Source organism: Ailuropoda melanoleuca, chromosome 8 (assembly GCF_002007445.2).
Source record: "Ailuropoda melanoleuca isolate Jingjing chromosome 8, ASM200744v2, whole genome shotgun sequence".
Classification (NCBI taxonomy): domain Eukaryota; kingdom Metazoa; phylum Chordata; class Mammalia; order Carnivora; family Ursidae; genus Ailuropoda; species Ailuropoda melanoleuca.
Window position 1 is genome coordinate 23,725,226 of NC_048225.1, and position 17,585 is coordinate 23,742,810.

At 47.1% G+C, this 17,585-nt stretch overlaps 1 protein-coding gene across 4 annotated transcripts in view; it reads left to right on the forward strand.

Moving 5' to 3' along the window:
• The window catches only part of FLI1 (Fli-1 proto-oncogene, ETS transcription factor), a 121,539-nt gene that overhangs the window by 79,705 nt on the left and 24,249 nt on the right, over positions 1–17,585 (forward strand). For all 4 annotated transcript variants that reach the window (XM_011221674.3, XM_011221669.3, XM_019796910.2 and 1 more), the window contains 2 exons: positions 2,676–2,879; positions 11,253–11,318. In XM_011221674.3, coding sequence (XP_011219976.1) covers positions 2,676–2,879; positions 11,253–11,318 — 270 coding nt within the window. The remainder of the gene's footprint in view (positions 1–2,675; positions 2,880–11,252; positions 11,319–17,585) is intronic.

Sequence of the window (17,585 nt, forward strand, 5' to 3'; positions counted from 1 at the left end):
TTGGTATCAAAATACTTTCAAAAGGGATATCAAAATGGCAGTCCTCAGTGGACCAAGGTAACCACAGCAGTAATCGTGATACTAGCGTAAATTCATATCATAGGGTTTTTCAAGCATTTCTTGTAATGAATTCACTAGCTATGGATTTACTTCATTATTTTACCTCTGGTGAGATCTTTAAACATTTTCCTCAGACATTTTGGATTCCTCCAGGCCAGCCTCCTGGACATGAGGGAAAGTCTCATTTGGGTGACTCCACAAATCAAGGCAATAAAACATTTGTGGAACAACTGATTGAATTTATGGTGGGATTTTAAGACAAGTATAAACGAGGGCCCTGGTTAATCACCAGTTTCAGGTTCAGATGGGAAGAAACTCGGACTAAATCATCCAGGAAATACATTTGGAAGAGTTTAGCATGATCCAGAGTGGAAGGTTTATAATTCATTGTGCTGTAAAGAGAGAGAAATAATATTGTGATAGAGCCCAAAGCAAGAAAGGAAATAATAAACTAAATTAAATATACAGTGTAAAATTGAATTTGAGGTCTCGAATACTGAAAGTGAGGAATTAGGAGAAGCAAAGGAGATCAGATGAAATAAAATGCTATGTAACCCAAGCCCCACCTGTGTCATTTTTCTTTAGAATTCTGAAAAGGTGCAAAATATTTCCATTTACCAATGGCCTGTGCCTAATTGTTTCTGGGGAGTAAAAGAGGAAAACAAACCAAGAAATTGATCTGAGAGAGAGAGAGATGCATATATGGACTTGTACAATGAACGGTTAGGAGGAGCTCTGTTATTTGGCATAATAGCAGAACAGCTCACAGGTGAGTTGAGGCAGGATCCTGAAACAGCAAGAGGAGGGGCTTCCGGTCAAGGCGACCCACCCCCTCCACTAAGCGAAGTCCTAGGAAAGACTTAAGTTGGAGTTAGGTACTTAACCTTTCGAAACTCCGTTTTCTATCGTAAAATGAAGATAAAAGCCATTTTGCTGGATTTTCTAGATATGTGAAAAATGGGACATGTGGGGCAGCTGCACAAATATGGGGTGCAGATAGTAGGCACCCCAAATCTGAGGTCACAGCAGTATGTGACCCATAACTCCAGATTCTACCCTCCCCTCTCTTGCCAGCTTCTCCACCTCCAGCACCAATAAGGCGACCACTCCCACACATGGGCGGAGGCTGGATGCTTTGCAAAGCAGATTCAGCCCCTGCCACCCAGATACTCACATATAAAAACCAAGGAGGAATGGCGAACCCATGGCAAACGAGGGCAATCAGCAGAAGTTCTGAGTGAAAGTGTTGGGGGATTCGCATGTGGTGTGAGGCAGGCAACGGAACCTTGCTTCCTTTCCCACGGTCATTCCTAATCATTCAAACCTGGTCCCCATTTTTGCCAAGAACCTTTGCAGACTCTTAGAATGAGAGGGTGAGGGGGTTGAGAAGCAGCATAGATATTCCTACCAAGTAGACATGCTAATAATAAAGCAGGCCCAGTAGAAGCTGGGGGGAGACAGCTGACCTACAATATCAAGTCTCCTCCCCTCCTCCAGGAAGCCTTCTTTGACTCTCCAAGTTCTCAGTATTTCCTTCCACCCGTGACTCCTTCAACTACCACCACAAAATCTGTTGCTTACGTATGTGATTTCCCACCTAAATGTTTCACAAGGACGGATATTTCATGTGGCCAAGAGCCAGGTAGTTTTCTTGTATGATGGGCGTTTTTTTTAAATGATGGGCATATCGAAGGTGTTTATTGGATTTACTAATAATTGGTCACCAAGGAAAGAGATGGCTTCCAGCCTGTGATAAGTGATAAGATACAAGTGCCCTACCTGCTGTGGAATTTGCTGGAACTCATCACCAGCATTAGACACCCCCTTCACACACACACACATACCTAGCCAAAAAGGAGCTGTGAGGGTCCTAGCTGGAGATGACCTCAATCATTACAGTATTTATGTCCACTCAAAGGCTAAAGGCCTGAAAGGTTTTCTCTCTCCAATACTTTTTCTCATCTTTGGGGACTTAAATATCATAAAAACGTTTGGGGGATGATCTGGTAGAGATTTCAGCACAGCTGTCTCCACAAGGAGAAAACCCAGGTTGGATTTATGTTAAAGGCTAACACCGCTGGGTTTTCCAGCTGTGCAGATGGAACTGCAGTCAAAGCGTATACATATGTGTTCTTTTCTGTAGCCATCTGAGAGATCCGTGTTCTTCCGTGAAATCATTAACGTTCTTGAGATGCAGATGGTTTCCCTTTCCAGAGACTTTGGTCCCTGGGTCCGTGGAATTATGTATACTTTCATTTTGATGCCACCATTTCTCAGGCAAAGGTTTTAATTGCCCTGCAGAAACTTTAAAGAGAATGTTCTGTCGGGATGCCTAGGGAGACATCTAAGAGCCTCCCCAGAGGGCTAAGTGGTTCAGGCAGTGCCAGATGTGGAGCAGCCAGATGGGGAGATCTAGAAGGGAACCATCTGGGACAGAACCCACTTTCCCACTGGGGGACAGAGAGGGAGAGGGAGGCAGAGAGGGGTGCGGGGTGGGGGAAGGGGAAGAGGGTGAGGAGAGGGAGGGACGGAGAGAGAGAGGGTCTACCCAGCCTTCGTGAAGGGGAGGGGGTCCCAGCGGCCCAGCCCTTGCTAACAGGTCATCTCACCTGCAGACCCCACGCTGTGGACTCAGGAGCACGTGCGGCAGTGGCTGGAGTGGGCGATAAAAGAGTATGGCTTGATGGAGATCGACACGTCCTTCTTCCAAAACATGGATGGCAAGGAACTGTGTAAAATGAACAAGGAGGACTTCCTCCGAGCCACTTCCCTCTACAACACCGAAGTGCTGCTGTCACATCTCAGTTATCTCAGGGAAAGTAAGTGTCCTGCCTGTGTCTGGGCCAGGGAGCCACCCCTCGCTGCTTGGGTGGAGCCCCAGGCTGAGAGGAGACTCTGCAAGGTCTGCCCCAAATGAAGACTGATTTCCCATGCAGCCAATCCAGGAAGAGGAAACTGGTGCTTCTCCTTCTTCTTCTCCCAGCCGCCCAGTCAGGTTAGGCTGGGCAAATGCTCCAGGAGCCCCAGTCAGGGCCTGTGAAGCTGCCAAGGTCACCTTGGCTCCTGCAGACCCTGAATGACCCAGTCCTGTCATGTCAAGGGAAGCACAGTAAGGAACGGAGAAAAAGTAGGGAGCTGTGACCCAGTGGGGTCTGCCAGAGTGTAGTCACACTGTTTCCATGAGAACCCCTTTCCAGAAACTGCCTTGCCCTGTAATTATAAATAGATGGATACCCTGGCTGGGATTTTTCTGCACAATGATTTAAAGTAAACTCCAGTAAACTCCAGATCCATGGACTTAGGATTTAAGGTTTTGAAATTTTACACATTAACTTCCTCTTATCCTTGGGGTCACTCTGGCACACCCAAACACCACCTTTGCTGGCTGCTAGCTACACACCCTTGCTAGCCAAACAGGGAGCACAGCAGAGGCTCTGGGTGCACGAGGGTCTCTTGGACTCTTTCTTCTGGCACAGCGAGAAGGAAAAGAGCTTGGGAAAAGATTTTATGATAGAAAGTATGTTGTCGCTCAAAAGTTTATCCAGTATGAGAGTTCTCAGGCACCCGGCTCCCATCAATTTCACATGAATTTCATTTGATCTTAAACATACACAGAGAAAGGAACAGAATTTTTTCAGGCAGGCTAATAACCTCAGCCCCAACGCCTCACCGGAAATCCAGACCCAGTGGTATATCAATGACCCCAAGTATTGAAGGATTTGTCTGTGGCCAGAAAAGATGGCACTGAGATCAGGGCGTTGAAGCTGCAGGAAAACAGATGTGGGCTCTTTCCACAAGGGGGCTTTGTAACAGTCAGCCCTGAGCAGGGAGAGCCGGGCAACCTTGGGATGCAGCGTCTTCTGTCCTTAGCCGAGGCTGTCGGGCATCTTGCAGGAGGTAAGCTTTGGAATGAAGGAGCTTGCTGATTTTCAAGCCCTTTCCAAGCTGAGATCTCTGGATCCTGCCTGTGGGCTGCTTTCCTGGGCTCCTGGGCTCCTGGACTCTGGGTTGGTTAGTTCTTCATTTGCTCCCCCATCGCCCAGTGGGTCTTCATACTCACCCTCTCTGTAATCTTTTGCCTCATGCTACAACAGTGCACAACATGGGAGCAACACATGCTGGCTATAAAATTTAAAAATTTTCAAAATACCTTTGGAAGTTTCCACTGGTGCGTCTGGGCTTTCTGGTCACCTCTCCGAGGCGTCTGGTAACCAGCGAGAGAGCGTGGCTGGTGCAGTATATGCTAACACCAGAGCGGTTACCTCATGTCTGAGTCTTGCTGCAACATGAGGTCAGCCCAAGAAACAACAAGTTCAGAAAAGGGGGCGATTCTCTACCCAGTTTTTCCTGAGCTTTGGAGAATTAACATTTTCTAATGATCTGTATTTCTCAACTTTCAAGTGTTTATGGAATTTTTTAAAAAAAAGTTCTTTGCACAGAGTCCTGCTGTGATGCTAGCCAGGCCGGGCAGGGGGTGGGGGTGAGCGACAGAAGCTGGGCGTTGAGAAGCAGAGACCAGCAAAGCAAGAAGGCCCATGAAGCCTACCTTTCTGCTTCTTCCCACATCAGATGGGGGCGGTCCAGGAATCACTGGCTGCTTTACTTCCTTTGTGGGAGAAGAGAGGGTCAGCAGCGTCAGGGACAGCACTTCCAAACCCTTTAAGGGACCAGTAATTTGGGGTTCCATGGCAGATACCTTTGTTGGGGAGATGTTGGAGCACATTCTGACTTGACGTGGGGGAAAGCCCATTCAGGCCATGTGATTCCCCAGGCCTGCTTTCGGGCAGATCCATAAGCAACCCAAGCCCCCACTAGGATTTCCACAGAAGAACCCAAGCCACAGACCCTGAAGCAAGACCAGCACCTGCCCCAAAGGCCTAGTTGTCATTTGATAAGGGGGCCCATGGTAACCTTGACAGAGGGGCACAGATAACTAAGGGGTAAAGGAGCGAGCAGGTCGTGAAGCAGTGGAGGCCAGACGGTTGGTGTTTTGGGGGTACAGGGAACAGGGCAAGAAAAAAAACGTGCGTTGCTGCGGCTTTCCTTCTTTCCTTTAAAATATGTTTGTAGATATTGAGGAAGGTGCCCCAAAGCAATAAAAATATGAAGTTTCCAGAAAGGAGCTTATTAGTGTAGCAAATTTCCAGGGTGGAGAGGAGATGGAACAAAGTACATAGTTGATACAATGTTGAACGAAACAGCTAAATATAAAGTGCTCTGTGCACTGATATAAAAACCACGTTTGCCTGCAGAGGCAAAAATTAAAATCCTGTACGAAGGTTAAAAAAAAAATTGCCCCAACATAGTATTGTAATCGTCTAAAGGCCTTTTGAGGAACCTAGACTTAAAATGATCCACTTTCATGGGGAAAAAACCTTGATTCATGCTTCTTTTAAACTGGTGTCTAGCTTCACATGGTAGCCTCTGTCTGGGACCCTCTGTGTTGGGGGGTGGTTGCGCAGCTAAGACCCCTGCCAGGAGACCATGTGCCTGGTGACTGTCTGCTCTCAGGATGGCTGGGAACTCCCTGCCTTCAAACACTTTATTGTTTTTCCAGACTTAACTTCCAGCGGATGTTTTGTGCTGAGGCAGGGAGGCCAGTGCTTTGGGGACAGAGGCTGGGGCAGCTGAGTTGAGGCAGGGGAAAGGGGTGCTAATTCCTTGCGCTTTGTCATCTGTCCTTTTGCCGAGGAGGGGGTTGGGGTTCAAACAAATCCGCTTTGGCAAGAGGTGAAAGGGAAAGAGCCGAGCTCAACGCAGTTGGAGGAGGTGGTAGGGGCTAAGGAAAGTCAGCAGAAGAACATCGGAGGCCCTCTCGTCACTCCAAACTGTCTGATCTTTCTGGACTTCGATAGAAAAAAGGAAACCTTGTAGGATAAGAAGCTCGGGCATCCATTTCACACGTGCACTAAAGGTGCTTGAGTATTGATTCTGGTTGTCTGGGAGGAGAGCTCCACCTTTCAGTGTTAAATAGCAAACTTAAATTTTAAAATGTTATTTTCCAGGGTGCCCTGACTGATGGCCTGACATGCTAGGATTTATCTGGCCTCTTGGAGGTGCTTATTTTCCATACCTTGGCTTTTCAGCTGTCCCAGATAGAGTGGCCCTACCCTATGCCCGCTCTCTGTAACTTCACCCACGCTGGAAATGGGAGGAAGTTGGTGAGGGCGGGGTCCAGGGAGGATACCCATAGTACTTGGGATGATTCTGGAGTCTCCTGGGGACACCAGGGCCCAGGTGTGCATCTCCCCAGGTGCCATTCACTGCACGTGGACTGGACGCCCCCTTGTGGACACCATGTGGACAACTATCTCTAATCCCCATTTTAAAGTTAAAGCAACTGAGGTCTAGAGGGCTTCAGAAGCTGGTTCAAAGGCGTACAGCCAGTGGAGAGCAGCCTGGTAGCTAAGACCCAGGCCTCCTAAGTCCCACTCTGCAGCCAGGCTCACAGCCTCATGCTCAGACGTGAGAGGATCCAAGACAGACGGGGAACCAACCTCCCTTCTCCCCGTTAGAATGAGCCTTTCTCCCTTGGGGCTTTCCTGTGGAGGGCCAGGCCACTTTCCCCACAGCATTTTCTGTTTTCATTTGTACCAAGAGATAAATGCTTTCCGAAACTTCCCCGTGGCCTCCTGGAATGAGGCAGATTAAAGCCCAACCTATCACCACAGTAACCCTGTCCTTCTCTCTTCCCGGCGCCGCCCCACACCCTGGACCTGACCAGCGGCCCCGGCCAATATCTCTGTCGGGCACACCCCGGTTGGCAGGGGCCGTATTTACTGTCGGAGGGCTGAGGGAAGTGAGATTGGGCCATCACAAGGCACGGTGGGGCCGGACCCCAGAGGAAGTGACAGCCCGTCCGGATTGGCAGCTCAGACTCAGGGCCCCTGGGGGTGGGGTGTTGGGGTTTCTGGGAGCCCAGAAGTTCCTGGGCTTGGGGTGGCCAGAGGCAGGAGAAGGAAAAGGAGTCTTTTTTTTATTTTACAAAAAGTTGTGCTCTGTAGGTATTTCTGAGTCGGACCCGTGAAAAATACTAAGACACTGTGTTTTTCAATCGTGGTGGCACCGGATAAAGAAATATATTGTGTGACAGGGAGACTGCAGGAAAGGTATCTATCTTGATTCCCATTTTTAATTTAAACGTAATGGAAAACACATTTTGCGTTCTGTGGCATTCCCCCTCGGCAGCCTCAGAGGGCCAGGCAAAGGTGATGGGTCCGTGCAATCAAGCTGGTGAAGTATTATCCCTTCCAGACCAGGGTCTGACCAGTAAAAGAGAACAGGATTCGGGCACAACAAAAGGCCAGATTTCCCCTGGACTCCATCCGTAGTCAGCCGGGCCTGTGGTTGGAACATGGAGCCTTATTTCCCTGCTCCCCCTTCCCACCCCCGCCCGTGCACTGCAGCCCAGAGAAAGGGAGAGCCGCAGTCAGTAGGCTTTGGGGCAGGAGACAAAAAGGCTTTGGCACCGGCTGGCCCCTTGTCTCCCTGCTCCAGGTGTCCCAGATGAAGAGCAGGCTAGGTGGGGGGACGGGAGCACTGAAGAAAGCCCCATTGTTGGGTCGCTACCTCACCCCTGCTAAGCCTCACTCTGTTCATTTCCATCTTCTTGCAGATTCCTAATACAATATCCAGTGACGGATGGACTCCAAACTGGAAAATTATTTTTTCCTTATGCTTTCACTTTTGGGGGGGCAATCCATTCTCAGCAGCAGCCTCTTCATGCTTTTCAGGGCCCCGAATTAGTGCATATATATATATATATATTCACATGCATACATTAATAACAGTAAATAAGCAAACAAATACACATTTTCATTTAAGTATCCAGAGTCAAGCAAAAAGCATAAATGTACAACTCAAGGAACTATCACAAAGGGAATCCACTCACTTGTATGAGCACCCCCAGGTCAAGGTCAAGGAAAAGACCAGAAGCCTCCTTGTACCTTTTCTCCATCACCTCTCCTTCTTCCTCCGCAAAGGTAACCATTGTCTCGATTCCCAACACCATAGGTGAGTTTTGTCTGTTTCTTAGATTTAGCCTGAGGGCTGTGGGGTCTGCTGGACTGAGAACAGGTTTTGTAGCTAGACCAGAATGGGAATCCTGCTTCCTGGGCTTTCTGCCTGTGTGACCCTGAGCAAATTACTTGACTTCTCCGAATGCTGGTGTTCTCATCTGTAAAAGGAGAAGGACCTGATGCTGGCTTCACAGGGCTCGTGTAAGGATTGAGAGAAGAGATAGAAAGTGTCTGGTGCTTACTTCATTCAAGAGTGTTGGCTTCCCTCCTCCCATCACAGCCTGTTCTCTAGGACAGGACCGGGTCAGGAAAGATTAGGAGCTCACGTTAGCCCCACACAGAAGGAGCCTGAAAGCAGGAGAAAAAAAAAAATCCAAAGCCACAGAGTGGGAGGCCAGGCTCCAGGAAGGACCTTCTTGTATCAGAACAAAGTCCCATAAGAAACGCGCGTACTCTGCCATCGTCTGTAGCCTGAAGAACTTGTCAAATAAAAATCGGAGAAGAGAAGGGGATGTTGGTCCCTGGGGAGGGAGGCCAGCCGCCCCTAACCGCCCCTCCTTCCAGCAGTGAAACTTGAACCAAGAACGGTCTTCAGGGCAAAATCCTCTTCCTAGGTTACCATGAAATATGTATTTCATGCAAGCTTTGCAGGGGTCAAACGACCCTTTCTCTCGGCTTTCTGGGAGTTTCCTGTGGAATTCATCTGTGCCCAAAGAAGAACTTTCAGCAAGGGGAAAATTTAATAAATGTGGTTTATCTAAGCTTCGTGCTCTCAGCTAAATCTGCACTAATGACTCAGGCAGTTTGCTCCTCTGAGACCATCATTTTTCTTTATTTGCTCCAGCCGTGAGGTTTCAGCCTGAGGGAGAGAATGTCGGGGACAGAGAGGCAGACATTCTTGGTCTTACTCCTGAGACCCCCTTTTTTCCTATTCCCTTGGAACGTTTGGTTCTATTTCTTAACCTCCTTCCAGTCATGGAGGGTTATTTCTTATTGCAGCAGAACCCATTCATAACTCCAGGTCCAGAGCACAAGACAAACTCTCAGCAAGCTCTTTTACAAAGGGTTTATTGTATGTCATTGTGGTGTCTGTGGGAGAAGGGATGTAAAAATAGTCATGATAACAGTTAGCATTTACTGAACACTCACTAGCAACCAAGATCTTTTTTGAGCACTTGACAGGTATTATTTTATTCAATCCTCGCAACAACCATGTTAAGTGGATGTTATTATTAGCACATTTCATATAGAAGGAACCTGTGGCTTAGCGAGATTAGGTAAATTGATGGAGGTCACAAAGCTAGTAAGTGGTAAGAGGCAGGTTTCACTTTCAAGTCTCATTTGCATAACAACCATAATGAAATGAGATTGTCCCAGCCTCACTTGGTCCTTGATATTTTTGGAGAAGGGGCTGGCCAAATGCATCTGGTTCTTGGGATATTCCGTACACATGACTGTCTCATTTCTATTTTTTTTTTAAGATTTAATTTATTTATTTGAGAGAGAACACGAGCAAGGGGGAGGGGTGGCGGGAGAGGGAGAAGCAGACTCCCCGCCAAGCAGGGAGCCCGATGTGGGATGCGATCCCAGGACCCTAGGATCATGACCTGAGCGAAAGGCAGACGCTTCACCGACTGAGCCCCCCAGGTGCCCGAGACGGTCTCATTTCTAAAACGGTGTGCAGGTGTCCACGCTTTGGTGTACTGTGGTCTCAATGCCACCTCCACCCCTCCTCTTTTTTTGTCTGGAGCTGTTTCGGGGGCTAGCAGTGACAGTTGCCCAAGCCAGAAGTCATCGGTGCTAGGCAGTTGGGGGATTCTTGTAAAATTCTCTCCCTCGTCGTCTGGCCTGGAAGGGACACATTTTCTCCGAGGCACACAACCAAACGCCCACAGCTGGGTGAGGCAGCAGCTCCAGCCGGCCTCCCTGCCATGACTGGAGACTAAAAATAGGATCGTCTGACAGCCCATCCCCTGTCCTCAGCCCTGGCACCCAAGTCAGCCACCCGTCTGCACAGAGAAGGGAAAATTTTCAAAGACTTCCCCAGCCTCAAACACCTCCTGGCAGGCTTATCGCGTCCTTTGTAAAAGAGTATCCCAGCCCTGGTCTTTGAAAGCACTTCAGAGTTTTCCCCAGTAGAAGCTCAGGAACTCCAAAAATGCCTACATTTTATAAAACAAAATTCCTGGATTCTTTTGAAACTAAGGAACAAGCTTAATTTTAGGGGAAAGGGGGAATTTTTACATGCAGCACAAAAAACTATCATTCCTGAAAATTCGTAGATGAGGGCCTCGAATCAGTAGTTTACATACTCAAGTTTAATTTTAAGAGACTATATAGCGGCCTCTGGGATGACAGGAGGTTCAAAGTCTCGTGCCTCATGTTCAGTTGTATTCTCCTAGACATTTGCAAAGGAAGGCAAGAGTAGCTGCTGGAACTCCCGCCACCTGCCTCACCCCCCCCCCCCCCCCCCCCCCCGCCCCCGTGGCCCTTCCCAACTGCCAACACTCCCCTCCACGGACAAGGAATAATATCCAAGGAGCTCACCCACCAGTAAAAGGACCAGTCCTTAAACCCACAGGATATCGTAGCAGTGGGAATTGCGTAGCTTCTCCTCCAGGGTGTGGTAGAACGACAGACTGCAGGCCAAATCTGCCCAAATCTGGCCAACTCTGGCCCATGGACAAAACAAAACAAAAACAAAAAAGAATGTGCAACAGAGACTGTATTTAACCCACAAAGCCTAAAATATTTACTATCTGGTCTTTATAAGAAAAGCTTGCCAACTCTGGCTATAGTTTAACTCCTTCATTTTTCCGCTGAAGAAATCAAAATCTAGATTTACCCATGGTCACACAGTGAGATTCCCAGTCCTGTGCTCCTGCCATGTCATGGCGTGGACACCCAAGAACTTCGAATCATTAACGTGCCTGCTGGGGAGGGCTATGCGTGTCCCACCCGCAAGTGTTCTGTCCTAACTTACTCTGAGGGGAACTCCAGGAATCCAGTACATTGCCCCCAAGATGGATTCCAGTAACTCTTTCTCGCAAGGAGCCATCTGTCTCTCTTCCCTACACCCCACCTATTCCCCTCCCCAATCCCTTCTCATTCCATCTTCTGTTCTTGATCTCAGAAGAACGTTTTGTTATAACCAGCTTCTGCTTTGCCTTACAGGTTCACTGTTGGCCTATAACACAACCTCCCACACGGACCAATCCTCACGACTGAGTGTCAAAGAAGGTGAGTCTGTTCTCTCATGCATTTTCTTCAGTACAAGGTGTGGCACCGTTCCGTGCTATTAAGACTGGTTCAGGCGCCCCCGAATCTGTGCACCATTAACCTTAAAAATAGAACTGGTGGTTATTTTACCAGAAAAAAAAATGGGTTTATTTGGGAATAGCAGAGAATAGGAATTCTGGATAAATAAGCTCTGGCAAAACCATAGGTAAGCCCAGCAAACAAAGGAGAGGAACATTATTTTATGGAGAAGATGGAGGAAGTTGGGAGGAGTTATTTTGAATGGAAGTCCATAGGAGAAAAGTTAAGAGCTCAAGGTGATGACTGTCTCATTGGCTGAGATTCAGGGGTAGCGGATTTCTTATAGGAGAGAGGCAACCTACGTCTTTCCTGTTGGGACCTGTAATTGATGATTCTTTCCTGCTGGAGAGTCTTCTGTTGTGGTAGGTAATTGACACATCTGTTGAAGTCTGTAATTGACAATTCTTCCTGTAACTTACATTTGAGTGGTAGTGGCCCCCCTCTGGGTTTCCCTTTCTAGCCTCCCAACTCATTTTATTGAGGTTTCCCTTTGTTAATTTGCAAGCACCAAATCTCTTGTGTTTTTTTCTAGCATACAAGGCAAGAAGCCAAACCTTATCCCACTTGCACTAGCTGCAAAAATAGAGCAAGGTTTTTAAATATCTTGTAATAATATCAGAGATAGGACTTGAAGTTGTTACACCATGAAATAAAAGGGGTTGTTCTCAGAGCACTGCTCCCTTTCAGAGCTGGAAGTCAGGGCCTTCCTCCATTGAAGATAATGAGATGAAGATTTTTTAAGGATTCTTGCAATGCCACATTTTAAGGGTTCTTTTTCCCCTCACAAATTTTAGCAATGCCAATTCATTTTTAAAGTGGTGATTTGGGGATTTGGCCTAGTTGGTTTGGTTTGGTTTGGTTGAGAGAGACAGAAAACAACCTCAACAAATGATTTTTTGCTAGTGAGGATTTTATTATAATAGCATTTCTCAGCATCTTATTTATGGACTATTGTGAGGATTTATTGCTCCAGATACTGTGTTAGATTCCAGGCATTTAAACAAGTGAATAATTCATGGTACCTGGTTTAAGGGAGAAAAACATGTTAAGTGAAAAAAATCAGCCCAAGGCAAAAAAAAAAAAAAAATCCATGGAGGAGGGGAATTTTGAAGGGAGGCTAAAGGAACGAATAGGAGAATGGCAGCCGTGCTCTCTTTCTTGGCTCCCTACTTTATTACTTTTTCTGTAATGTCCATCTGCTCTAATAGAGAATAAATGAGGGCAGAAGTTCTCCGTACAGGTGCCGTGTGATAGAGCACAGTATAATCTTTCAGAGAAACTTAAAGCTCTTCTAAGAGAAAAGCCTTAGAGACCATTTGATTAGGAGTCCTCACAGGTTACGGAAGAGGCAGACCCATAACGCCTGTGGGTGTCTTGGCCACGGTCACACCTTTGAGCACATAGGACTTTGTGTTCGCTGTTAGCAATTTCTAATCAGACGATGACCAGAAAATGTGGGGGAAGGAATATACGACGTGGTGAATCTGCTTTTAAACTTTTGTGGTTTCGTTTGCTTCCTCTCCCCCGCCCCCCCCCCCCAGGGTTAGTCCTTTTTGTGCTACCGTTTTCCTTTCCACATCAGATTTTTTTGGATTTTGCCATGAAAACGAAGGTTATATTGACTCATTCTGCAGCCCAAGCCACATTTTGCTTGCTGACCTGTTTAACGTCATGTTGCAGACATCTGTCACGAGGGAAATGTATTGTAGTGACAGACATCAGACTGGAGGTCAGGGCATCTTTGTCTTCGTTTGGGGAAATGCTTCATGCCCTGAATCTTTGTTTCCTGTCTAATAAAAGGACCGAACTAAATCAGGAGGAGTCAAGCCCTGACTCTTGAGCACCTGATTTCTAAAGAGAAGTCGTAGAGCCACAGGCGAGGGCTCTGCCTTCATTCAGGGCCCCTCTGTTGTGATTTGGTGTACTTACTGAGCTAATTTCATTTGTAGATAGGGATCCAGTTCTTGGAAGGAAGGGGGCAAGCGGAAAGGAAGCACTGGAAGAAAGGAAAGGGAGGAAAGAAGAAGGAGGGGGGATCCTTCAAAGTTCCTTTAGTTCTACAGGCTAAAGCCTGCTGGCCACCAGTGAGGCTCTGGGACAGAGCCAATGAGAGAATATCTGATATTGGGCTTAAAATACAGATTTTCATTTAGAAGCAAGTCTGAATTGAACTGCATTGATAAGCAACTCATTACTCCTCCAGGGGTCTTAGCTTTCAGCCTCTCGCCTCTACCTACCACACTGCATTTCCTTCCCTTGGCCCTTTTGTGTACGGGCGGCCGTGCATTTGTAATGCCAGTGGGCTTATTCAGGCTTCGTGCAGGAATAGCTCGCTCTTGCTGGGCAACCATCCTCTTCTGAAATAAATTAACTGTAGTATCCAGGCAAACGCATGCTGCCAGGACCTCATTCAGGTGGTGCGGGGCATTTATCTCCCAACATCGGCCCTGGCCTCTAGAGACCATTAAGTCTGTGCCTTGCAGGTGCGTCTTTTGTCCCCAGTGAAGCTTTCCACTTGAGCTGTCTTGCTTCTGTGTCGCCTCCCCCCTTGTGAGGTGGTCTGAATCTGTCTGAAAGGCCCATCATCCACAAAATAAAGTGCATTAGCAAGACAAAGCTAATCAGGCTTCTCTCTCCTTCCTTTTCACCCTCCTCCCCATATCCCTCTCTTTCTCTCTCTTTCATGTGCGCACTCTTTCTCTCTATCTTTATTACTTAAAATATTAAAAGGAAAAATAAAGAGAAGACACAGTGCAACCTTGGTTCCATTTTGTTTGAATGAGAAACATACATAGCCCCAAACAAACCCAGAGTACATCAGGGGCGCCAGAGCTCTGTGTGTGTGTGTGTGTGTGTGTGTGTGTGTGTGTGTGTGTGGTGCTTCACAAAGGGCAGGTGCTGGCATCAAGCACAAAGGAAAGAAGGTGCTGGCATCAAGCACAAAGGAAAGAAGGTGCTGGCATCAAGCACAAAGGAAAGAAGTTGAGGAGATGATGTCTATTAGTGTTTCTTCAATGCACTTATCAAATTAGAATGCCTTTTTGCTTTAAAAATGGCAGAATCACCCTTCCAGCTTGTCTCTCGAAAATGATTGCACTCTCTAAGGGTTATGTGTGCCCAGGAAGTAAGACTTGATTTTTTAAAAATTAATTTATAACAGTCTTTAAGCCCCTTTAAATTAAGTATTCTATAGTCACAGATTGGCCCCAGTTAAAACAGTGGTGCTCTCTTGACCTTTACTTCTCAAGGCTAATGCACTTGAAAAAATAAAGTAGGAGGGAAGCAATTGTTACCCATTTACAGTAGCAGCCATGACTGTCGACTGTCGTCCAGAGAGGATTTTGTAATACCGTTGACACTTTTGCAAGCTTTGCTTCTGATTTTGACCTGGCAGCATCCCTGAGAGGTAGATAAGATCCTCTCCAGTTTGCAGATAGAGATTCAGCAATATGAAACCATTCACTGAAGAGCACGCAGCTAGTCAACAGCATCGCAACGACTCAAACCCAGGTTGTAGGATTCAAACTTTCCTTGCTCCAGATGGTCTCCCTGACACATACAGCTCGTCCCTTCTCGCTGGATGTCCATGCAGACAATATCTGGCCTAAATGTTGTTTCAGCAGAAATCTGAAATTTTCCCCATTATTTTGTCCTGTCCCCCCCACCCCCAATTTTCCCACTATCATCTCCATCCACGCCCTGTCCTGTTCGCTTTTCCCAAAGATGAATTCATACACAACCCCTGCTTGGCGTTACCTTCTGGTCTGAACTGCACAGAGAATCACCTGGAGAGCTTTTTAAAGATACTGGTGCCCTAGAACAAATATTGTACAGATCTACTCCTATGAGGGATCTCGGATAGGCAGAGCCATAGAGACGGGGTGTAGAATGGTGGTTACTGGGGCTGGGAGGAGGGGGGGACGGGCAGCTGTCGTTGAATGGGTGCAGAGTTTTAGTTTGGAAAACTGAAAAAGTTCCAATGGCGGGGGTTATACAATGAACGTACTTAATGCCACTGAAATGCACACCGAGAAATAGTCAAAATGGTCAATTCTTTTAGGATGTTTTATCACAATAAAAAAATAAGACATTTAAATTAAAATATATATATATATATAAAGGGTGCCTGGGTGGCTCAGTCGGTTAAGTGTCTGCCTACCTTTGGCTCAGGTCATGATCTCGGGGTCCTGGGATAGAGCCCCGTGTTGGGCTCCCTGCTTAGCGGAGAGTCTGTTTCTCCCTCTCCCCCTGCTTGTGCTCTCTTTCTGTCAAATAGATAAATAAAATCTTTAAAAAATTTTTTTTAATTACTGATGCCTAGGCCCCACACAGGACCAATTAACTCGGAACAGCTAGGTGTCACACGTGGACATTGGGAATTTTTTGGAGCTCTCCATGTTACTCTCATAACCTGCAGCCAAAATCGAGAAGCCCTGTGCTACAGGGCAGACACAAGCTAAAGGGAGAAGACCCAGCTCAGAGCCCCCACCAGGTTTTCTTAGACATACACTGGACAGTTGATCTTGACCTTTCCTGACCCCTAGTGGAGGAAGAGCGGGACCTGATGGTTCAGTAGAGAAGGTGCAGGTTGAGTGGAGGAATCCCGTGATCCTGACTTGTTCTTTTTTCATCATCGTCATTGACGATGTTACAGTTATCATTGATTTTGACAAGTTTGCGTTAGTACCTCTATTCACATCTCAGAAATTCCTATCTTATACGCTCTCATTATATGTATCTAAATGGTAGACATGGTATTGGTACCTGGATTTTATTTGGGGAGGGGCAGAGGGAGAGGGAGAGAGAGAATCCCAAGAGGGCTCCAAGCCCAGCACGGACCCTGACGCTGGGCTCAATCCCACAACCCTGAGATCATGACCTGAACCAAAATCAAGAGTCGGATGCCCAACCAACCGCACTACCCAGGTGATCTCGATTTTATAGGACACTGGGGGGTCTGGAATTTAAGTGGCCTTTCCAAGTACATATGAGTGCTGGAGCCAGGACCATTGACTCTCCAAACCTGTTCTCTCTGCCCTACACAGTGGGGTTGGAGGGTGTTTGGGGGTGCAGGTCGGAGCTCCACCTTGTTTTGGGGGTAAACCCTAGGGCTTCCCAGTGCTCTCAGCCAGACAATCAGCGTGCAGTGATCAGCCCATCTCTCCTTCGGAGCTGTTTTGCATGCCTAAACCCTCATTTCCTTAGCTCCTCATGCTGGATCTGTTTAAATACCTCAGACTCTCCAAAAGTCAGAGGATATTGAGCTCCTTGTTTATTAACTCCTGGAACTCATAAACCTGCCAAGGGCCCATGTAGCCCTGAGCTGCTTGCCCCAGCCAGGGAACGCCTTCCGAACCTGCTGCTGAATGCAAAAGCTGAATGCGGGTCGGGTGTCTGCCTGTGGAATAGCCGTCTCTAGCAGTTGCCTTGGCTAATGGATAAAAAGTCTGTCTGCTTACACTCTAAGTATGGGGGGGGGGGAAGCAACTACCTCTCCACGTCCTTTGTAGAGAAATGCCTAACTGGCGCTGAAGATCATGCTAACAAGAGCCCGGCTTCTCTCAAGGAGATTTCCAGATGGCAGGGGCCCCCACGCACATAGCAAGGGGCCCTTTTTTGCAGCCCTTTATTGTTTGCCAAGCATTTGCACATCCATTATCTCATTCATGCCTCACAACATCACCATGAGACAGCAGGGCTGGTATGATGATTATTCTCACTCTGTAGATGATGAAAACAAGGCCCGGAGGGATTACGGGGTTCGTGGGAAGTCCCCCAGGTCTTAGGGTAGAGCAGGGCTCCCACTTAGGTCTCTGGGTTCTTTCCTCCCTCCAAGCTGTTTCTCACCTCACCCTCTCAACATATTTAATTCAAGCATTCTAACAATATTTTAAATTTAAATTAATTAAATTATCCCATTAGTGCCCTGAATTTACCCAAGGCGGGTGTTCATCTCTTATTTCAACATTGTAACATTGATGAGAAACTCAAGCTCTGGACTTGGACCATATGACCCTGGACAAGTCATTTATTTTTGCTGCATTAGTTTCCTTGTGTATAAAATGAGGACAGTTTTAGGACCCCTTCAGGGCTGAGATAGTACTCACAAATCACTTCTCATGGTATCTGACATACCAATAAATGCTCTGTATGTTAGCTCCATGAATTATAATCATTAGTAGTAGTATT